Raw genomic sequence first — 20,296 nt, 5'->3', positions numbered from 1 at the left:
GGTGAATGAAAGGGTACCCCGCCCCCGATCTTCCTGCGGTAGGTACAAGCACATGGAAGAGAGTGGGCACTAGTGCACATGACACCATGCTTGTGGACTCGTTCTTTAAGTGCCAGTCCTGACCGCAGGGATTTGAGCATCTGTGTAAGTGTACCCAGCTGTTATTTGCGCACATGAAAGTGCGCACCCGCCCTGTGCTCCTAGAATCAGATTCTAAACACAATGGTTGTTGTGGACTTCTGTGCTAGTTCTTCCAGTGCCACGCCAAACCAGAAATGTGCCGTGCGGTGCCTCTGCACCAGTGAGGCCCGCTCTAAGTACAAACCACAAGAAAGACCGTTTTAATTATAACGAAGCATATGTTCCCTTGCACAAGTACTCCCCGCAGCAGCCGCACGTTTAAGAAAAAGTGCATTTGCATTAGTGCAAGTTCTGACCGCAAGGAAATGTGCTACTGTACTAGTGCTCAGGTCATGCATTGCAATCACACGCATATGTAGAGAAAGACCCCACGCACACCAACGCACTTCTGTAGTGAATAATAGTGATTGTTGTACACAAAAAACTTACGTTTTATGTGGAATTGTGTGACTCACTCGACTGACTGCAGACACGATGAAGAGACACTCACTGACTGCTGCAGGCACGCACGAGTCACGAGGGTCTACTACACACTCTCCTCGTGACTCTCTCTGACTGTTGATGTAAGGGCACGCCAGGCGCGGTGACGTGCACATACAGCATGGGGAAATGGCCAATCACCACTCAATGGCTTAACATAAGCCACATGTGATTGGCCACACTTAGAAAACATCCACCACCCAAGCGCGACACCAGTGCTGAAGTCTCCGCGGTGTCTCAGCCAATCCTGGTGCAGCGCTACCAGCACCACTGCGCCAGGATTGGCTAAAGTGCAGGCTTAATACTGCCCATTGTGAGACCCGGGGGACCCGGGTCCCTGCCTGTTTAAGTGCTGTAGGGAGAAGGAGGAGGAAAGGTACTACTGGGTGTGCGCATGCGTGGGCCAGTCGTGAAAATGACTAGTTCGAAATGCGCACACACAAGTGCCTGCTGCGCGCAGCGCTACCTATTTCTGCTCAGATGGCCACACTCACTGTCACTCATTGCCGAAGCCCCGCCCCCACACCTTCCGCGATTCCGATGCTGTCGGGCTTGTCCCAGTACAGCTGGCTCTCTCTGCCGCAAACTGCAAGTGCGCTCAGGATAATTTATTTTTTAAGCTATTTTACTTCCTAATTGCAGCGTGTTGTCCATGGCTAAGTGGGGCAACGCCCCAACGCCCCTAATGGACGCACCGCCACTGCCTGGAAGGCGTTCCATGGGCGATGCGGTGGGTTATTCCACGCAACACCCATGGATTTCGACACTGCCCCAGATTTACGTAATCCTGTATTTTCCTCTTTCTATGTGTGCTGCATTCTGTAGGTTTTCCCAGAATCACAGGATGTTGAAAAGACGCGGAGACTCGAACCTGGTTCCATAGTCCCAAAGTCGGCAGCTCTGACCATGACGCCACATCCTCTCTCTATGGGCCCGATTCAGAGAATGAACTTAAGACTCAATCCTAAACTTACTAGTATTTTGGTATTCACAGAATGCACTTACTACTTTTGGCATTCACAGAATGAACTTACTACTTTTGGTATTCACAGAAGTTAGGATTTTGTCTTAAGTTTGTCTTAAGGCAAACTTAAGACAGACTTAACCACATCCGTGCGGTACGATTTACCGCCGGGTGCTGAGCCCTAATGGAAACAGGCGTGGTCATGACGGAACAGTTCCGTCATGAGCACAGCTCAACCGATGCTAATGACGGAACCGTTCCGTCATTAGCATTGAAAGGGTTAAGACCGAGTTAAGACAAAATCCTAACTTCTGTGAATACCAAAAGTAGTAAGTTCATTCTGTGAATACCAAAATAATAGTAAGTTTAGGACTGAGTCTTAAGTTCATTGTGTGAATCGGGCCCTCAGCCTTTCTAGAACCCACGCTATCATAAATGCTCCTCTGAGGGCCGAGTCTTCTGTTCTCACACCTCGACTTTGGAACACCCGGACTCTGAGACTTAAAATCACCGCTTTTTAAACAATGTTTACAAAACATCTTAAAGCGCTCCTAAAGTCCTGAACAATGGCTCTTTGCCCTATGCTGTTTTCCCGTAATTAGAGCCAAAAGGCCTAAGGGCGAATGAGAGCTTTAACATGTTTAATTACGGTACATTGACATGTAGAGCTCAATTTGTTCCCCACAAGCGGATGTGTCTCCGGGATTTTTTTCATTTTTGTGCAACCCGAATGAACACACTGGTATGAGTTGTGGAAGATGGGACACGATTGCATATTGTTTATAACATGGAACATAGTTAATTTTTTGTTGCTGTTTAAAATTTGAATATTTTAGTGTGCATGTATAACTTGTTCATAGACACAGGTTGTGGTATTGACATTTTTCTCTTCTCTACGTCTAAAAATCGGTGCGATTTGAAGGGTGCATTTCTATGAGCTCCCCAAATAACCTTCCTAGTGTGTCTGACCAGCAGTGGTCTGGGCTGTTTTCATTGCAAGGCCATGAGTCATGAATGGAAAGTGATCTGCAGGACACTCATTCCTTACCATTAACACATTCTGGGTTTAGAGCTGGGACAACATTCTTCAATATTATATACGTGTGAGTAGACACAGAGCCTGGCTTTAGGGTCGAAGGCACATGTCACAGAGCCCTGTGATATCCTGCTCCGCATTTCAACACGTCTGGTTGACTAGTACAGTTTCCGGCCCAGGAGACTGCACCCGGGTAGGTGCTCCACATTTTTGGAACAACTTGCTCAGTCGATTCTGCTGCAGATGAGGCTCAACTATTGTTCTGTCCTTTCTAGGAGGGGGGGGGGGGGGGTGACTTTCAACCCCATGTGCGTGCCATGCCACTTCTAATGACTGATGCCAGCCGATTGATAGCCATGCGGTGCCCAGCATTTTACTTGGAAGCTAAGTTAAAGAGGCGGGTTGGTGGTCCAATCAGATAAGCCTGTCTAGCCTGACATGCCTTGGCCATAGAGTGTGTCACGGGTGTGCATTTAGGCATGCCACACATGCAAGGGGGCCTCCCTTGCATGTGTGGGCCCCCATGAAAGACTGGCATGTAGCTCTCCCTGTATGCATTCCTTTGCAGAGTCCTTACTTCTAATTTACCTGGGTACCATGTCCACCTTTCTTCCCTGTGCAGGTTTGAGTGCAGGGGAATCTACACTGAAGCACAAGGTAAAGAATGAAATGCCATAAAACTCCCTTCTCTGCAAGATTAATGCCCGTATATGATCCACCCAAAGAAAATACTTATTAAATAGTATCACCCCTCAAATCTGAGAGACATAGTTTGAAGGCGGAAAAGTTACTCTCATGACTTCAGTGCCTTCATAGGTGACTGTCCTATGAATTATAGCATCCAACTGGGTTACTTACCTGGATTACAATGGGTGGCGGGTGAGTACAGTGTAGCTACCTCCTGTCAACCTTTGTTGTTACACACTCACAAGTGCTGGTGTTGTTGCCTTTATACTGCACATAAACACGCATACCTGAATGTCTCAAGGCATAAACCAGGTTTCGTCTAAAAATGCCTGTCGGTGGGTACATCCTTCTTGATTCTGACTCCCTAATGTTATGGCCTAAACCACAATTGTATAGGATGATTACTATACGCCCTTCATTTTATTTTAAACAACATGTTTCTGTATATTTGTGGGCCAACTGGGTTTGGGCCTTCATCAGGATCTCACTGTTCTAGGCACCTCACAAACTTAGCAACAAAGAAGCCCAGGATTAGGCTCATTGGTGCAGGCGACGGAGAGCCATCTCTTCACCCTAACCATATGTAGAGGACATGTACAGACCAGCCACACCCCCCATAACACAGACCCACTACTCACATGTAGGCCTTATAGTTGTTGCCGATCTTCTGGATACGGATGTCATACTTGGAGTCGATGAATGGCTCAGTGGTGGCGTAAGTCTTTGCCATGGCAACCACGCTGGTGATGTCCTGGAAGTCGTACTGGTTTTCCACTTTCACCTGAGGATGTAAATGGTGAACATGAAGGCGTGAGATAGGAAGGGAAGACAAGGTTTGATACACACAGACAAGACAGCTCATCACGGAGGGCAGGAGCCCAGCAGATTTTGACAAGTCTATAAGATCTTTCGAAATTTTCTAACAGTTTTTCCTCTGGAAGGGCCACAGAGTTGGAGCACAGTAATCGCAATGAAGGCATGACATATGACTACTTGATGGACTCTATGGGCCTTTCAGAAGATGTAACTTGTCGTGAAAGAATCCCATTTTTCCAATATATTAATTAACTTTGGTATGCCATGCCTGTCTTTTTTAGAGCAGTTTCTGTAGGACTGACATTCTCATCAGTGGCTTCCCCAGACCCAAAACACAAAGGACAAAGTAGGTTTAGAAACAATGGGATGAAATTACCCAAAAATATTGCAAGAATACATTCTGCTGTACCTTCAGCTCAAACATTTTTGGCAGAAAAAAACTCTTAGGCAACTCTTCCTACTCCAACAAAGAAATAATCTGCATGATTTAATAAGAGCAAGGGAGCATTGATGGGGGCAAGGAGACTGCAAGCACCAGTCTCATGCATGGAGCCCAGTTTTCTAGGCTATATCTCAGTGTATTGATCAATAGAGGCCACATCTCAATGGATTGATCAAGTCCTTAAGGTCAAGTAAATTTGGGAAATGAATGAGCTAGAACGCTGAAACTTGAAAAAATGGCTGAAAGCGACCACAAGACCCGTCTATTCCGGTACTCTTCATTTTATTGCAGCATCTACAGACTTTACATAATCTCCATCCTAACCCTACATTTCTCACTCTCTGTTGTGTGACCATTACAGGTTTTTCCAAGGCCTTTGCCATTCAATGCGGTCAGCAATTTGGATTAAGAGTTCTGATCGGCTGGCCAGAATTCATTATCATGAATGATAACAGAGTTAGATCAGTCGTAGAATATGAACTGGCTGCTTCATGTTTTCCTTTTCAATTCAAATTATATTTCCCTGAATTCTAGAAATTCTGACTCAGAGTATATGGACAAAGTACCCCCTGCTGTACATTATAAGGATACTGCGAGTCACCAAGAGTTCAGTGACCAAATAGAGGAATGAGGCCAAAGGCAGAGTTCCTTCATATGGTTATGGTGTTCCAAGGTGACTTGCAATTTCCATTTAACGTACAGTACAGTGTATTTCATTCTTTACTTCACCACTACCCTTTCTAAATGCTTGGTGTCTTGCTTTTCCATATGAAAGTGATAGTATGATTGCAGCCAAGTGTATAGCTAAATCTGTGCATTACCTAGCCTCCAGTGAGGACTGGAGGCAAGCTAAAATGCACACAAAGAGTTTTAGAGCAGAGAGAGGGCCATTTTTTAGAAATGTTTCAAAGGGCACATTGCTCGTGCACCCGATTGTCGCACTTCGAAATGGGAAATTTTTCCCCCCGATAAACCAATAGATGCTGAGTATTCCATTTAAACCATTTGATACCAATATTTTTCATACTTCCCTATTTAATTAATTTTCCTTGTGATTGTAATCACTGCGGAGACAGATACTTTATGGGCATGCCTCCTGCATGCCCATTCAGGCTTTTATACAGCGACACGCCAAGGTCAATCTTACACCGGAGTAGGCCCATGAGATAATACCCAATGCATTTCAAGCCATAAGGCTCTTCGTCAGGGGTATCTAAAACAGATAAACGATAAACGAGACAGCTCAGCTGACTGCTTAAATATAAACCTTCAACATACAGAATACAAAACAGTGTCCTCACCCGCATCACCCCCCAATCACCAACCCTCTACTGTCAAAAAATTAATTAATTATTCTTAACCATATAAAAATACCCTAACTTCCTCCTCACTCAAATCCCCCCTCACCCAAAAATACTTAAATCATATAGTTGGCAACTCTAACCAATGCAAAAACTTGTTTGATTCACCCAAACCCCTAAACTCAAAGTGGCAAAGCGTGTCGTACAGTGGAGTGGCATAGAGTGGAGTAGCATAGAGTGGAGTGTAAGAGTGAAGTGGCGGAGAATGACATAGTGTGGAGCATAGTGGCGTAGAGTGGAGGACAGTGTTGCAGAGTTGGGTAGAGTATTGTAGAGTTGAGTGTTGTAGAATGGAGTGCTATAGAGTGGAGTAGAGTGGAGTGTTGTCATAGAGTAACATAGAGGGAAGTGGCATTCTGTGGAGTCCACAGAGTGGAGTGGTGCAGATTAGATTGGCATAGAGGGGAGTGCCATAGAGTGGACTGGCGTGTTGTGAAGTGGAATGTCGTAGAGTGGAGTGGCACTGTGTTTAGTGTCACTGAGTAGACTGGCATAGAGTGGAGTGACAGTAGAGTGGAGTAGTGTGTCGTAGAATGGAGTGGCGTAAAGTGGAGTGCCATAGCGTGGAGTGCCATAGAGTGTATTGCCGTAGAGTGCAGTGGTATATTATGGGGTGAAGTGAAGTGGTGTAGAGTGGAGTGGAGTGGAGTAGTGTGTCGTAGAATCGAGTGGCGTAGAATGGAGTGGCGTAGAGTGGAGTGCCATAGCGTGGAGTGACAGTAGAGTGGAGTAGTATGTCATAGAATGGTGTGGCGTAGAGTGGAGTGCCATAGCGTGAAGTGCCGTAGAGTGGAGTGCCCTAGAGTGGATTGCCGTAGAGTGCAGTGGCATAGAACAGAGTGAAGTGAAGTGTTGTAGAGTGGAGTGGAGTGGGGTAGAGTGAATTGGCATAGTGTAGTGTCTTGGTATGTCAGGGCATGGAGTGGCATAGAGTGGAGTAAAGCAAAGTGGAGTAGGGTGTCATAGTGTGGAGAAGAGTAAAGTGGAGTATGCATGGGGTGGTAGTGTACTGCCATTAAAGACAACACATGTTCAATTGAAATTAGCATTACATTTGCACAGTCTGATAAACCTACAGCGCACAAACGAAGTTAGATGGACAAAGAGTAGTGAGATGCATAGAGGGGTGAGGTAGAGAGCTGTGCAGAGTTTACATATGATAACATGCAAAATGCTGATAATCTTAAGTGATCATTATTATCAGAGACTGATATCACTGACCAGGGATCCCCCTCTCTACAAGACAGGGAATAGTTCTTTGCGAGGGAGGGTGAGGAGGGGTTTGGGCAACTGCTAGTGCCTCCCTGCAACATGGACAATACAATCTTTCTGCCCACCTAATCTACCACCCATGGTAGAAAGCCCACTAGACACCTGGGATTTTTGCAAGGTGGAAAATAAAAGGGTTGGGGTGACCCATCCTGGCATCTGGCCGTGCCCAAACCATGGAAGAGGCATACAAATTCTTTTGCATCTTCTGGGGGCAGATAGGTGATTTACCCCCAATACTCCCCCAAAGGGGGTATATAGCTGACTAGACACTATGGTTTTCTGAATAGCAGAAAATAAATGAGGTATGGCTGGCCACACTGGCATTGGGCCACGCACCCACCCCAAATGGGGCATACAATCTTTCTACCCCCTCACGTGTGGCAGATAGCAGGTTCCAACAATCTGCCACCCGTGGAGGGGTAGGAAGCCCACTAGATACCAGGAAGTTATTTTTTATGGGGGAGTGGATCTTAGTCAAGGGCCAGTGCACCCACTTCACCGACGGCAATAGAGGGCAGGTTGGGGTGAAAGCCAACTAGACACCAGGGATGTCCACATGGCGGAAAATAAAAGGAGTGGGAGCAGCTCACCCTGGCATCGGGCCATAACCTACCCCAGATGAGGCATACATTCTTTTGTATTCTCTTCCCGCAGGGAGCAGTTAGGGGATTAGCCCCTTATCTGGACCACAGAGGTTAGACAGCCCAATAGGTACGAGAGATTTCTTTTTTTTTTTTTGGAGAGGCCCCTCGGGGCAAAGGGCGGTTCCCCTCCCAACCCACCAAGGGCAATAAAGTCTTTCTTCCCCTCTTGGGACAGATAAGAGAGTTTTCCACAAATCTGGCCTCAGGGATAAGAAAGCGCACCAGGCACCATGGATATATATTTCCTTTTTTAGGAAACAAATATGGGTGAGAGTGGGCCGTTCAGTCATCAAGCCCACCCTCCATCCCTAAACCCCCTAAAGTCTTTCTGCGAGCCTGGACCCTACAGCATCCCCATGGCAAGCAAGAGGAAATCTGGATTGTTTTGGGAGTAGTTTGACGTATAAGCTAGAAGACTGGGGTTAATTCCCGATTCCCTCACATTTGCCAAGCTGAATGGTTGCACTATTGGGCGGGTCAGCCAGCAACCACGGAATCTGACTAACACTAACACCCAAACATTCCTGAAAACTAGAGACCTAGGGGGGTCCAGGGGGGTGTCACTTGCATGTATCCCACCACATTTTCTAATCCGGAAACCACAAGATTTGGCTAAAACCAGGCATTTTCTTCATATTTCTGTGATGTAAACTTCTGGAATCTGTTGGGGTATACAAAATTCCAACAGCAACTGTTCCCACACTCCTCCTGATAAAAAAGGTAACCTGCTTGTGTGGCTGGGACAAGCACCGGATCATAAAAGTAACCATTCTAAGGACCATGCAAAGTTCACTGAGTCCAGTCACACAGCTAGGGTAGATTTATTTTCATCTCGATCCGAGGTCTTCAAACTTTAGTCAGCCGAGCCCCCCCATCTAAACCTATTTATAGGTCGAGCCCCCACCGCCACTACCACCTGACAAAAAAGTTCTGGAAGCTGGTACTCTGCATCATTGATGGCCATTCCCTCCTGCAGAGCCCAGGTCGTATAGGGCAAATAATATTAAATAAAGTAAGAGTGATTAGTAAACTGAAGTTTTTGGAGTGCATGTGCTTATTCTAAAGTTAAAATGCAAAGTCTCCAAGAGAAAAAATAGCACAAAAAATTACATTGTTGCTTTATTTTTCACATTAAACACAAAATGTAGGATAGATTAGCAAAAACACTCCCAAAACACAGGGGTGGGAGTGCTTGTTTTTCTCCAAAGAGACAATATGTGGATGGATTCTTGCTTCTGCCATCTTTTTGAGCAGTGCCTGGAAACGGGAGTGCTCACAACATTTTGCAATATATTTTTTGTAGTTTCATATAGGGCGAACATGACCTAAATGTATTGGAGAGCTTTACAGGAGCATCCTTTACATTACACAAGCACACATTCATTTTTTGTAAGCACAGGGAGATTAAGTGATTTGCCCAGAATCACAGGATGTTGAGCAGACATCAAGAATTGAACCTGGTTTCCCAGCTCTATAGTCATCAGCTCCGGCTGTTTTGCCACATCATTGCCCCTAAACAAGATATCAGAAAAAGAGTTCCACGAAAATTCCATGATTATGTGGAGTATGACCAGGTGTTGCCAAGTCAGTAGGAGGCCAGCCACAGTTTTCCAAGAAGGCCTAGGGCACATTTACATCATACACATGTGATATAAGTGGTTCAAGAGGACATATATATCTTTATTCTCCATCAGCATCAAGAGTCAATTTGTTAGCATAGTTGGCTTATAAATAAGAACGCCTTCCAAAGCTTCAGAAATAGCTGCACAAGAAAAATTTACATTTGGTCTACGAAAGAAGCGAGGACAGATGGTAGGCACACTTCACATTATTTGTTATATTTGACTTGTGGACTCAGCTCTAGGGATTGGAACATGTTAAACAAGCACCAGCGACTTTAATCAAGGGCAAATTCATTTTTCGTAAGTCACTGGTAAATTAAGTGATTTTCCCAGGATCACACGATGTTGAGCCGAACCCAGGACTCGAACCTGGGTCCCCAGAACCAAAGGCAGAACCTATGGCATTAATGCCAAATCCACTCCTCCTTGAAATATCCAATGCTCCCACTAGTATTGGGATGAAGGGGAAAGGAGTGAGGCTTTAAACAAAATAATACAAAAAGCTCTTCACTTTTACCTGCCAGAGAATGGAATCTTCAGGAAGAATGTAACCGTTGTAAACTCCTTGCAGTGAAACGTATTCCGACGTGGGAAGCAACATGGGGCGCAACTAGACAGAACTTCAGGCGGGGGGACTAAGATTACCAGCCAGGGCTGGCCCTAACACTGATCGCACACGTGAGAGGGACAGGTGAGTGAAGTGTCGCATGAGCAGTGTGAGTAGTGTGCTCGTGTGACTGCAGGGTGAGGTACAGGGTGAACTCGTGTGACTGCAGGGTGAGGTACAGGGTGAACTCGTGTGACTGCAGGGTGAGGTACAGGGTGAACTCGTGTGACTGCAGGGTGAGGTACAGGGTAAATAGCGCAAGAGTATTGTGAGTGCAGAGTGATCACTGTGAGTGCAGAGTGTGCGGTGTGCTCATGTGACCGCAGGGTAAGTAGAGGGAGAATGGTGTAAGTTCATGATGAGTGGCATAAGTGCAGTGTGGTCACTGTGAGTACAGGGTGAGAGGGTGGATTCAGTGCATAGTGATCAGTGTGAGTACATTGTGATCCCTGTGAGTGCAGGGTGAGTGTGAAAGTGAAGGACGAGAATGAGGAGTGAGTTGTCCGAATGCAGGGTGCATCCCCAGACACAGTTGAAGTTACTCAGCATGTTATTGAGGCTTGGCATAGGGTTTCAGATATAAGTTAAACTATTGCTTTTATGGCAAGGTCCAGGGATCGAGGGTGGGGGGAATAAATATTGTGCTCCTCCTGCAATAAACTTCCAGTCTTGCGATTAGGGTTGCCAGGTCATTATATTGATGTCCCAGAAGGTACAAAAGTAAGCAGTCCCCTAAAGCCTATTTTCAGCACTGATCGGTGCACACTTGGAAGAGCAAAAATATATAGAAAGTATTTTTTATTGTGTTCTAAGGCTGCCTGAATGATCTATGATTTATAATTAAAGGGAACAAAGATTTGAAACGTCACATTACAAAAGAATACATACTATTTTATTTATAACCCTATTTAGTGTCAAGACAGGGCCTTTGTAGACTCTTTAAACAGCACATGGCTGGCATTTTTATTTTGGTAACCCTACTTTATATTCCTTTTCATAAAATGCATTCTCACATTAAGGCAGTAAAAAGTAAAATGCAAGGAATAGGCAGAGTGTGGGCACAGGGAGTACTGGAACCAGAAAACAAACCGCCTCTTTAATCATTTTACAAAGGTATATAAATATGCACATGAGGGCAGATTTACAAGACCCTTGTGCCACTTTTGCGTCACTTATTCTATTTTAATAGTGACGCAAAAGTTTCGCAAGGGGCTTGTAAATAAGCCCCATGGTTTTTAACAGGCGAACAACGCCCATAAGCTCAAAATTCTCCCCCCCCCCCACCCCCACCTGTCATGTGTGTCAGCCCAGGCTGAGACAGCTTGGGCACAGACACAGACAGTTTTGGAGCTGTGCACCTGAGTACTTCACAGGTCTTTAAAAGACCATTTAAGCGTTAATGAGGCTTTGTTGTTTTCCACCCTTTCTTAGAGCCCCTGCATCTCCATGAGAATTAGCCCCCTACCCCCTCCGAAATCGTCTTGCCTCTGGCCTTTAAAGACCTGTGACTCTTGACACTCTCAGCCGAGCGAGCCCCCAGCAGCTGCAGCAGCCTGGGCTGAGAGGCACATCTCACACCTGGAAACAACAGTGTGGGGTGAAGTGCGCGCCCCCCCTGAAAGGATGCGGTGCCCCCCCAGGGGGGCGCACCCCACAGTTTGAAGAGCTATGATCTAGATAGTGTGGCAATGCTGAATGGTAGGAATTTTGAGGATCCTTGAAGATTTTGAACGTTTTTTAACAAAAATTTGAGAAAAATATGTGATTTTAGCCAAAGTTTGAGTTATGAAGGGCATTGTGGGTAAAAAAAGCATGTTGGATTCATGCATGTTAGTCCACCTTGGAGTCGCCTGGGTGTCTAGTTGTCAGAAATATCTAAGTCTTGTAAGTTTCCCAGGATGGCGGCCAACTCCCAGCTATTCCATGCCCACAAACAGTTGTTTTTTTAGTTTTTTTACAGGAAACGTTCATTTCTCCCTGTTGCATTTTTGGGTTTTTTGTGTCACAGGCCCAACCACACATATGGTGTAGCATCTTTATCAGATGAAGTGTGGGGACACATAATAGTATAACATTTATTATAATGAATTGACCTTCACTTCATTAGTGGCTTCCAAACATGCAAGCCAGTGCACTTCACAGATCACATTTTGCAAATTGTTCTCTGATTCACATGACAGTATGGGTAACCCTAAATGTAGAGTTTTACAAATAACCACTATTCCTAGTTAGTACGTAGGGCACATTTTAATACTGCCTAGGCTTCTTTCATACCCATTTTCCATTCATTACATTTTATCTTAAGAATTGATGCATTATTGGTACTCAATGAAATATCAGGATGTGCTGCTCAGTTGTTGGCTCTGTGTATCGCATTTGTTTGGAAAACCAACAAACACTATATATCCCTGTAATTAGAAGGATCCAATAGACACAAAACTATGTTATTTTTGTAAAATTTCCATAGGGGCACAAAATTGCAGATGGAAATGTTGTCAGCTATTTCTATTTTGTGTTATTTTTTTATCATATTAAATTTCAACAACTTGTTTCTTTGGAGAAACTATGATCTACTTTAAAAAATCAGCCCTTGCTGACTTCTGAACTTTGTCTAGTTTTCAGTAGTATATAACTTTCTGGGTTCACCTATGCTATGTTAATATCATTTATACTGCGCATGAATCATCCCGAGAGGGGTATCTCTTCGCCGGGCCAGAACATGCCAAGCAAGGAATTACTGTTCAAAAAGAGCACTGTCTTCAATAGTTTTCTAATTTGGAGACGATCCATGAACATAAGAATGTGCAGAGGTAACCTCTTGCAATGCAGAGGGGCAAGATACAAAAAGGCTCTGCCTCCTGTACGGGTCCTTCTGACACGTGGGGCAGGCAACAGCGCATTGTCACTAGATCTCAGCAGTCTCGGAGGGTAGTAACGAACGAGTCTAGACCATAGATAGCAGGGACCTTTTCTAAGTAAGGAATTATGTGTCAAACAACAGATTTTAAAGATATCCTTTTACGGTCTGGTAGCCAATGCACAGTGCAGAAGAGGGGAAGAAGCTGAGAGAGCGCAATTTGAATAAAAAGTATATCCGAACCATATTCACAAGCCTATCGCATAAACGTAGAAATGAAATATATACTGTAACGTGAAGTTGACACTTGTAGCATAAAGTTAACCGATGTAACCGAATATAGGAAATGTATTCTGTATACTCTTGAACATGCATTAGATTTAGAAGGTCCGTATACATAGTGGGCAAATGTAGAAATGTGTAGAAATGCTTACGAACAGAAGAACGTGCAAAGTAGAATTCATGTACGTGTGTAACTTTAAACGGAGAAGCGGCGAGAAATGTAAAACGAAGAAATGTGCAGAGCATATATATAACTGTGTAACGAACGAGAATATAACTTTATATTCTATGTAAAATGTATTCACTTATAAGCAAATGATTTGCTAAATACGATTATATATAAATGTGTGTTAAAGGTTATACTGTGTAGAAGAGTTTGTAGGAATATTAGAAGAGTTTGGTCATGTGTGATTTTAACCTGGCTGACCAAGGGTTCGCAGGAGTGTAGTCCGCTGTATGTAATTTAGTGGGCTCACAGGAGTCGTGAATAGCCTTGATCTGAATGTGCGAGCCAAGGAGTCTAGGGTCTTGTTAGATTTAAGGTGACAATGCCGGACGAAGTTTATGGCCTAAACGTGAGAGGAGACGCTTGGAATTTGAGTCTTGTTTTGAAATGACCATTCACAGGACCAAGGAAGGTTAAGCATATAGTCGTAAAGAGTAAAGTTCTGCTGAGGTGATAGACTTTTGCTCCGAAAGTGTCAAATGAAATGTCAATGAAGTCACCAGCAAGAAGACGAAGATGGCGTCTAAGAAGAAGGGTCAACTTAACGGACGACGCGAAGAGATGAAGCCATGGAAAGAGCTAGAAAATGACATCATGGGGAAAGTCCGTGGTGGGCGTCGAAGGGGCGTTCCACCCATACTGTGATTGTGTATTTTAGGGACAGCACCCCGGGGAGAAGATAGCGAAATAGCTCAGAGCGAAGGGCGAGTTGGGAGCGAGAGAGCAGATGACTTGAGCAGATGCGCTGAGATAGATCAGAGCGCAAGGGAGCAGTAGGCCGAGGACCCTTAGAGAGCGGATGGGTAGGCAGAGAGGGTACTGCTTCTTAAACTTAAGTTATCATTAGAGGCTAAGAGAGTTTGAACTTCTTTGGAAGTCAAACTGCTGACACCTTTTTTAGGTAAGGAACTTGCGAAGTAGGGATGTCACTTAGTGTAGAGTAGGGACAGATTTAACTTGATTATTTTTTCTCTTTCTTTAGATGACGCAACGGAACCATATTGTATCTATGCTTTTTAATCTGTTGATTCTCGAACTGACTTTAATTGTATTCGTTTGAAGACTGAGGTTCTTTAGGGAATATATGTTCCTTCTAGTTCCTGTATACTTATTGAATCTTATCCTGAGAGGATTGTATTTGCAACTTTTCTTAATTTTATATTAAACCTTTTAAAACTTTATCAGTCGTAAGTGGTTCTTCAGAGTTGCGTCAGTTTATGGGGTTTATCTAACCTATGCGGGGTTTGTCTTTTACTCAATGACAGAAAATAATCGATCCAAATTTGACGAATGAGATAGGTATCAAAGTGATCAAAAAGGGTATTAAAATCTCATTCCCCGCAGTTGGTAGCAGAGAAAGATGGTTTTCTTCTTGAGGAAGACAACCTAGGTCAGGTTTAGTTTACCCCAAGGTCCCTAGTCATCGACGACCAGAAGAAGAATCCCTGCCGAAGAAGGTGCTGACGGTGCGTCGAGAGAAAAGCAGCAGAGTCGGTCGAGAGTGAGTATAAGGGTCATGCGTTGTAAGATTGCGGTGTTTTATGTTGTACCTGTGTTGTAATGTCAAGCGGAGTTGAATGCCTGTAGTGTGATTGAGGGAAGGTTGTGAGCGCGCGCAACCGGATAAAATCTTAAGTCAAGGAGAGCTTAAGTGGTTCGGGTGTATCGAACACCCAGAGTAATTTGTCTACCATTGAAAGGGGGTCATGAGGTACCATTGATCGCCCGACAGACCGATGATAGGGGGAGCGTAAGAGTGAGTGTATGAGTAACGGACGCTGGTCGTACGTTTACTGTGTGTAAGTAACCTATCAGTTAAGGCGAGCGTCTGAACGTGAGAGGGAAGACGTTTCGCCAGTTGAGGTAGCAATTACAGTTAGACTGTGGCCGTACAGTCAGAGAAAAGTGATCGCTTGGACGGAAGTAGTCATTTTTCGGTGTATGAATGAAACGCATGCAAGACCGTGAGACGAGCTGAGAAAGGAGTGGAACTGCTGCAGAGGGGACAAGTGACGTCAGCGTAGAGCCGCGCTGAGATTGGCCGGTTGGTGTAGAACCGCGCTGGGATAGGCCGATTAGCGAGAGCCGCACAGGGATTGGTGGTTGTCATCGGGACGTAAACAAGGAAGAGAATTAATAAGGAAAATCGTAGATTATCAAAAATGAAGTGTTTTAAGCGTTTAAGGGCGATCTTTAGGAGAGATAGAAGAAACTTATATGCCGGAGAAGAAGCTCCACCAGAAGGCACACCAGCTTATCATATGGCAGTAAAAGTAGGCTTACTCTCGATACTATGGATCTCTGAGTGGAATAAGCTAACTGAAGGGAATAAGGAACTGACGTTTCCGAGATACGGAACGTTTAAGCTAGAAGTATTGAACCAACTAAAAGCGGTAATGCTCGCAACGAGACCTCTACCGAGGCCAACACAGTTCGAAGCCCTTAGTGCATGGTTTAGAGCAGCACATGAAAAGAGCGTGAGTAGACGTCAAGAAAGAGTGAGACGATCGGTAAAGGCAGGGCAGGATGCCAAATGGGACGATGAAGCTAAAAAATGGAGGGTGCAAAGAATAGAAGCAGACAAACTGTTCACCATGCTAGAGACTACGGGAGAAAAGAAACCTCTAGAAGAAGATGAGGATAGCGAGCCAGATGAGGATCTGATAGATAGGCTATTAATGGATAGACCACCCCCGTATAACAGAGAAGCCGAAAGTCCCGTACTACAGCAAGGGGACGGAGCTAGATGGGGGGAATATAAACCGCTCCCAGTAACAGAGTGGGATACCAAGAAAGGTGAGGAAGTACCTCAATCTAGTTCCGAACAGAGAGTAGTTGGAAGATTCGTGGTCCAGAAGGTGCCAGAAACGCAGCATGCAAGGTCGTATCAAATGCCAGATGCTCTACAAGTACCTGTTACCATAGGCCCTATAGTGTCAATCTACAACCCAGAGGGGGTCCAGCAGGAGGAACAGGCACGATGGGACAGGGAAAGGGCAGAGACGGAGAATAGGAACAACACGATAAATCCTCAGAGGCAGTTGCTAGGACCAATGAGTCGGAGTACCCCATTAGATTCCGCAACGGGTCCCTGGATAGAACAAGGGGGTCAAAGAGGACAAATGGATTTGAGGGGACCGAAACCAAAATCCTATAAAGAGTTAAGGGAATATCTGAGAGAATGGGATGCTGCCGAGGAGACTCAGAATAAAAGATTAGAAACAGGAGCAGAATGGAGAGACCAGGATAACAGGATCCTCTCTCATTGTGGAGCTGGCGAAAGCAGCCCGGAGTGGGAGAGAGGGAGTCAAGGAAGCAGAGGAGATACTTGCCATACAACCAGTGGCAATAAGCAAATGTGCGACGACAGGAAAGCAGGGTGTGGGGGAGTGCCTCGCGTCATCCTTAGTGAGGGAGAACGAAGGACGCAGGAATACCAAAATAGTTTCAAGTGCACTCACCATGCCCCGGACGAAAATGTGCGACATTGGAATCACGGGAACATGGAGAGTCGCGAAGGGTCTCGCCATGCATCCGGTGATCACGGACGAAGTCATGAGAATATAGGGAGTCGCGAAACGTCTCGCCATGCATCCGGCGATCACGAACGAGATCGCGGGAACATGGAGGACCGTGAAGGACATTATCGGTTATTGAGCGACACCAGACAGCAAGGGATTTGCAGTGATACAGAACAGCATGGAGGGTCCTATATTGTATCTAGAGAAACCGAGCCGAAAAGACGGAATGTAGTGATGGGGAATGGACCAATGTTCCACCACACCCCAAGGGAAGATGGAAAAGCTTGGGATCTAGAGAGGTGGGAACAAAGAGATGCAAGAAGAACTCCTCATAACTCACCTGTGCTTAGACGTAGGGCGCATAGTGGAGGTGAAAGGGGTGTGAGCGAACAACCTAGGACTGACGTACTGAGAGCTGAAATAAAAGCAAGACGGCTTGATGTAATGAGTTTAAAATCAGACTTGGATGAGATAATTGACGGCACAGTGGCAATAGAAAGATTAGAGCTGTACGAACCAGATGAAATACTGTTTTCATCTAAGGATGTTACTCGGAAAGCAAGGGCAGCTCATGAAAAATTATCTGAATTAGCAGACAGGTATATGATAGACATGTCACGAACTAAAGCTTTACAGGCCAACCATAGGCTAAATTGCACGGATCAGGATCTAGATGAGCGTAGGACGATTGGGCTAAGAGTACACATAAGGGAACTAATCATGTGTATCAGAATATGGAGGGATCTGGATAGATGGGAGGAAAGATGGTCCAAGAGGGGAACCGTCAGAAGGAGTACACTTGCGAAGTCCCAGGATGGAGAGCTAATGCGAATGGAAGCTTTCCCTTTGCGAGAAATCGCGAATGGAAATTACGTCCATGTGCCCTGGAGCAGGGGGGATTTAGCGGCGTTTACTAATTCTTTCCCAAAGCTTAGAGAGAACCCCGTGGAGTGGTACAAGCAGGTAGAGAGATTCGTGAAGATCTCTAAGGTGCTGTGGATCGATTTGAACACCTTGTTCGATATCGTAGTACCCGGAGATTTGTGGACGGCATGCAAGCTTAGCGTTGAATGGCCCGCTTGTGAGCCTCCGAGGGATACCCAGACAAACGGTCCATCAGATAGAGTCATGGAAAAATACGAGAGGGTAATAACATGGCTGAAAGAGAAAGTGCCGGTGCAGGACATAGACTGGGTTAAGATAGATCGAACAACTCAGGAGCCTAAAGAGACAGTTCACGAGTTCTATGAGAGGTTACTGAAAGCATTCAAACAGTACAGTGGATTAGACGTAATGGATCCTAAAGACATAGGACAGTTTGTGTCGAAGTTTGTTTTAGGATTGAGACCAGACATAAGCCTGATGATTCAACAGCATTTGATCTGTTGGCAGAACAAACCTTTAGATGAGATTCTGAGGTATGCGAGGTACTGTAGCGACGAAATAGATTCGAAGGCAAAGAAACTCAAGGAAAAGCTGATGTTGGTGCAGATGCAATCAGCTGGAAAGGGTGGACAGCGGCAACAGGGAACAGGAACGCCAGCAAAGAAACAGAATAATCAAAGCAGAGATGAGGAAGAAAGACCGAGACCGAGAATAGATATCGCCACACTGAAAAAGACAACGAGGTGCCATCAGTGTAACGAGGTGGGACATTGGAGACGCGAGTGTCCTTATAATGTCGAGACAGGGGAATTAGAACAGGAGGAGGAAGAGGTACAGAACAACGTAGTTAAGGGAGCAACAGTCCCGAAGGGAAAGTTTATCAAAGGGGGAACTCAGACTCCTCGAGCCCCGTTTCCTCAACCGCCTCGCATTACAAATGGAAAGAAAACCTATAGACAAATGCCATTGTTCGTAGGAGGAGAAGAATGCTACTACGTTGATCCTCTTACAGGGCAACGAGTGAATAGGGAGGAAGACTGTACTCTAGGAGCAGCCCTGGAGGTAGATCAGAGAGGACCATACGTAGAGGCTGAAGTGGCTGGATGTCCTACGACCTTTTTGGTGGATACGGGGGCCACTCGATCCACGTTGAGATCAGCGGTAGTCCCAGGTCTGCCAATGTCGGGAGAGACGATTCAGGTGGTAGGAGTCGCAAATAGGAGGATGACGAATCCTCTGACAGAACCAGTGTCAGTGAAGATAGGGAATTACAGTGACGAACATCAGTTTGTGTTCTGTGATTCTAGCCCTGTGTGCTTGCTAGGAAGAGATCTGTTGTGTAAACTGAACTGCACAATACATTGCACACCTGAAGGAGTAGAAGTGCAGACCAACGATGAAGATGCCGATTTTAAGGTTGTAAACTCGCAGGAATGCATGGAACTATATCCTACTTTAACAGTGGAGGAGCTTCCACAGGATTTGAGGGAGAAAGTGTCAGCTGAGGTGTGGGATTTTACTGGAGAAGAAATAGGATTGATCAAAGGGGTAGAACCAGTAAAGATCCTGGTAAGACCCAATGCCGAGTATCCAAGAACACCACAATATAAGTTGACACGGGAGACGATTGCCGGAATAAAGCCTGTGATCGAATCCATGATTAAACAGGGAATACTGAAGGAGATCGTGGGTAGTCCATGTAACTCCCCGATCATGGGTTTGCAGAAGCCTAGTGGAAAATACAGAATAGTGCAGGACCTTCGAAAGATTAATAATATTGTTGTCTCATGTTGTCCAGTGGTACCGAATCCATCAGTGATATTGTTTCAGATACCGTTCCAAGCTGAATGGTTCACAGTGATAGACTTGTGCCAGGCTTTCTTTTCGATACCTTTAGATGAAGAGAGCCAGTTTTTGTTCGCTTTTAAGCTGGAAAATCGCGTTTTAACATGGTGTCGTATCCCTCAGGGGTATACAGAAAGCCCATCGATGTTTAACCAGCTGCTGAAGAAAAATCTTGAAAGTCTAGTACTGCCCAAGAATTCGGTTCTAGTCCAGTACATAGACGACCTCCTAGTTGCGTCAGGAACTGAGGAAGCTTGCAAAGTAGACACCATCACCTTGTTAAATCACTTGGCCGAGAACGAACACAAGGTATCTCCAAGTAAATTGCAGTATTGTCTGACTGAAGTGCAATACTTGGGCCATAGGATTGAAAAGGGAAAACGGAAGGTGTCTCCAGACAGAATAGAGGCGATTATGAAAATGAACGCGCCTAAAACACAAAGAGAAGTCAGGATGTTTCTAGGCATGGTCGGTTATTGTCGACAGTGGATAGCCAACTTTTCACTGAAGGCAAAACCGTTATTACAACTGACGCACAAAGGAGTGAGTGATCCGGTACCATGGGACAAAGATTGTTTGATGGCGTTTTTGCAGCTGAGGGAGGACTT

General features: G+C 45.2%; 1 protein-coding gene across 1 annotated transcript in view; it reads right to left on the bottom strand.

Annotated features, from left to right (window-relative positions):
- Positions 1-20,296, bottom strand: part of SYN3 (synapsin III) — a 1,181,147-nt gene that overhangs the window by 121,624 nt on the left and 1,039,227 nt on the right. Inside the window, exon 8 of the mRNA XM_086953619.1 lies at positions 3,947-4,089. Within this exon, the coding sequence (XP_086809745.1) occupies positions 3,947-4,089 (143 nt within the window). The remainder of the gene's footprint in view (positions 1-3,946; positions 4,090-20,296) is intronic.

The sequence above is a fragment of the Lissotriton vulgaris genome, chromosome 1_2 (assembly GCF_964263255.1).
Source record: "Lissotriton vulgaris chromosome 1_2, aLisVul1.2, whole genome shotgun sequence".
In the NCBI taxonomy this organism is placed as follows: domain Eukaryota; kingdom Metazoa; phylum Chordata; class Amphibia; order Caudata; family Salamandridae; genus Lissotriton; species Lissotriton vulgaris.
This window is presented reverse-complemented; position numbering and strand designations above follow the sequence as displayed.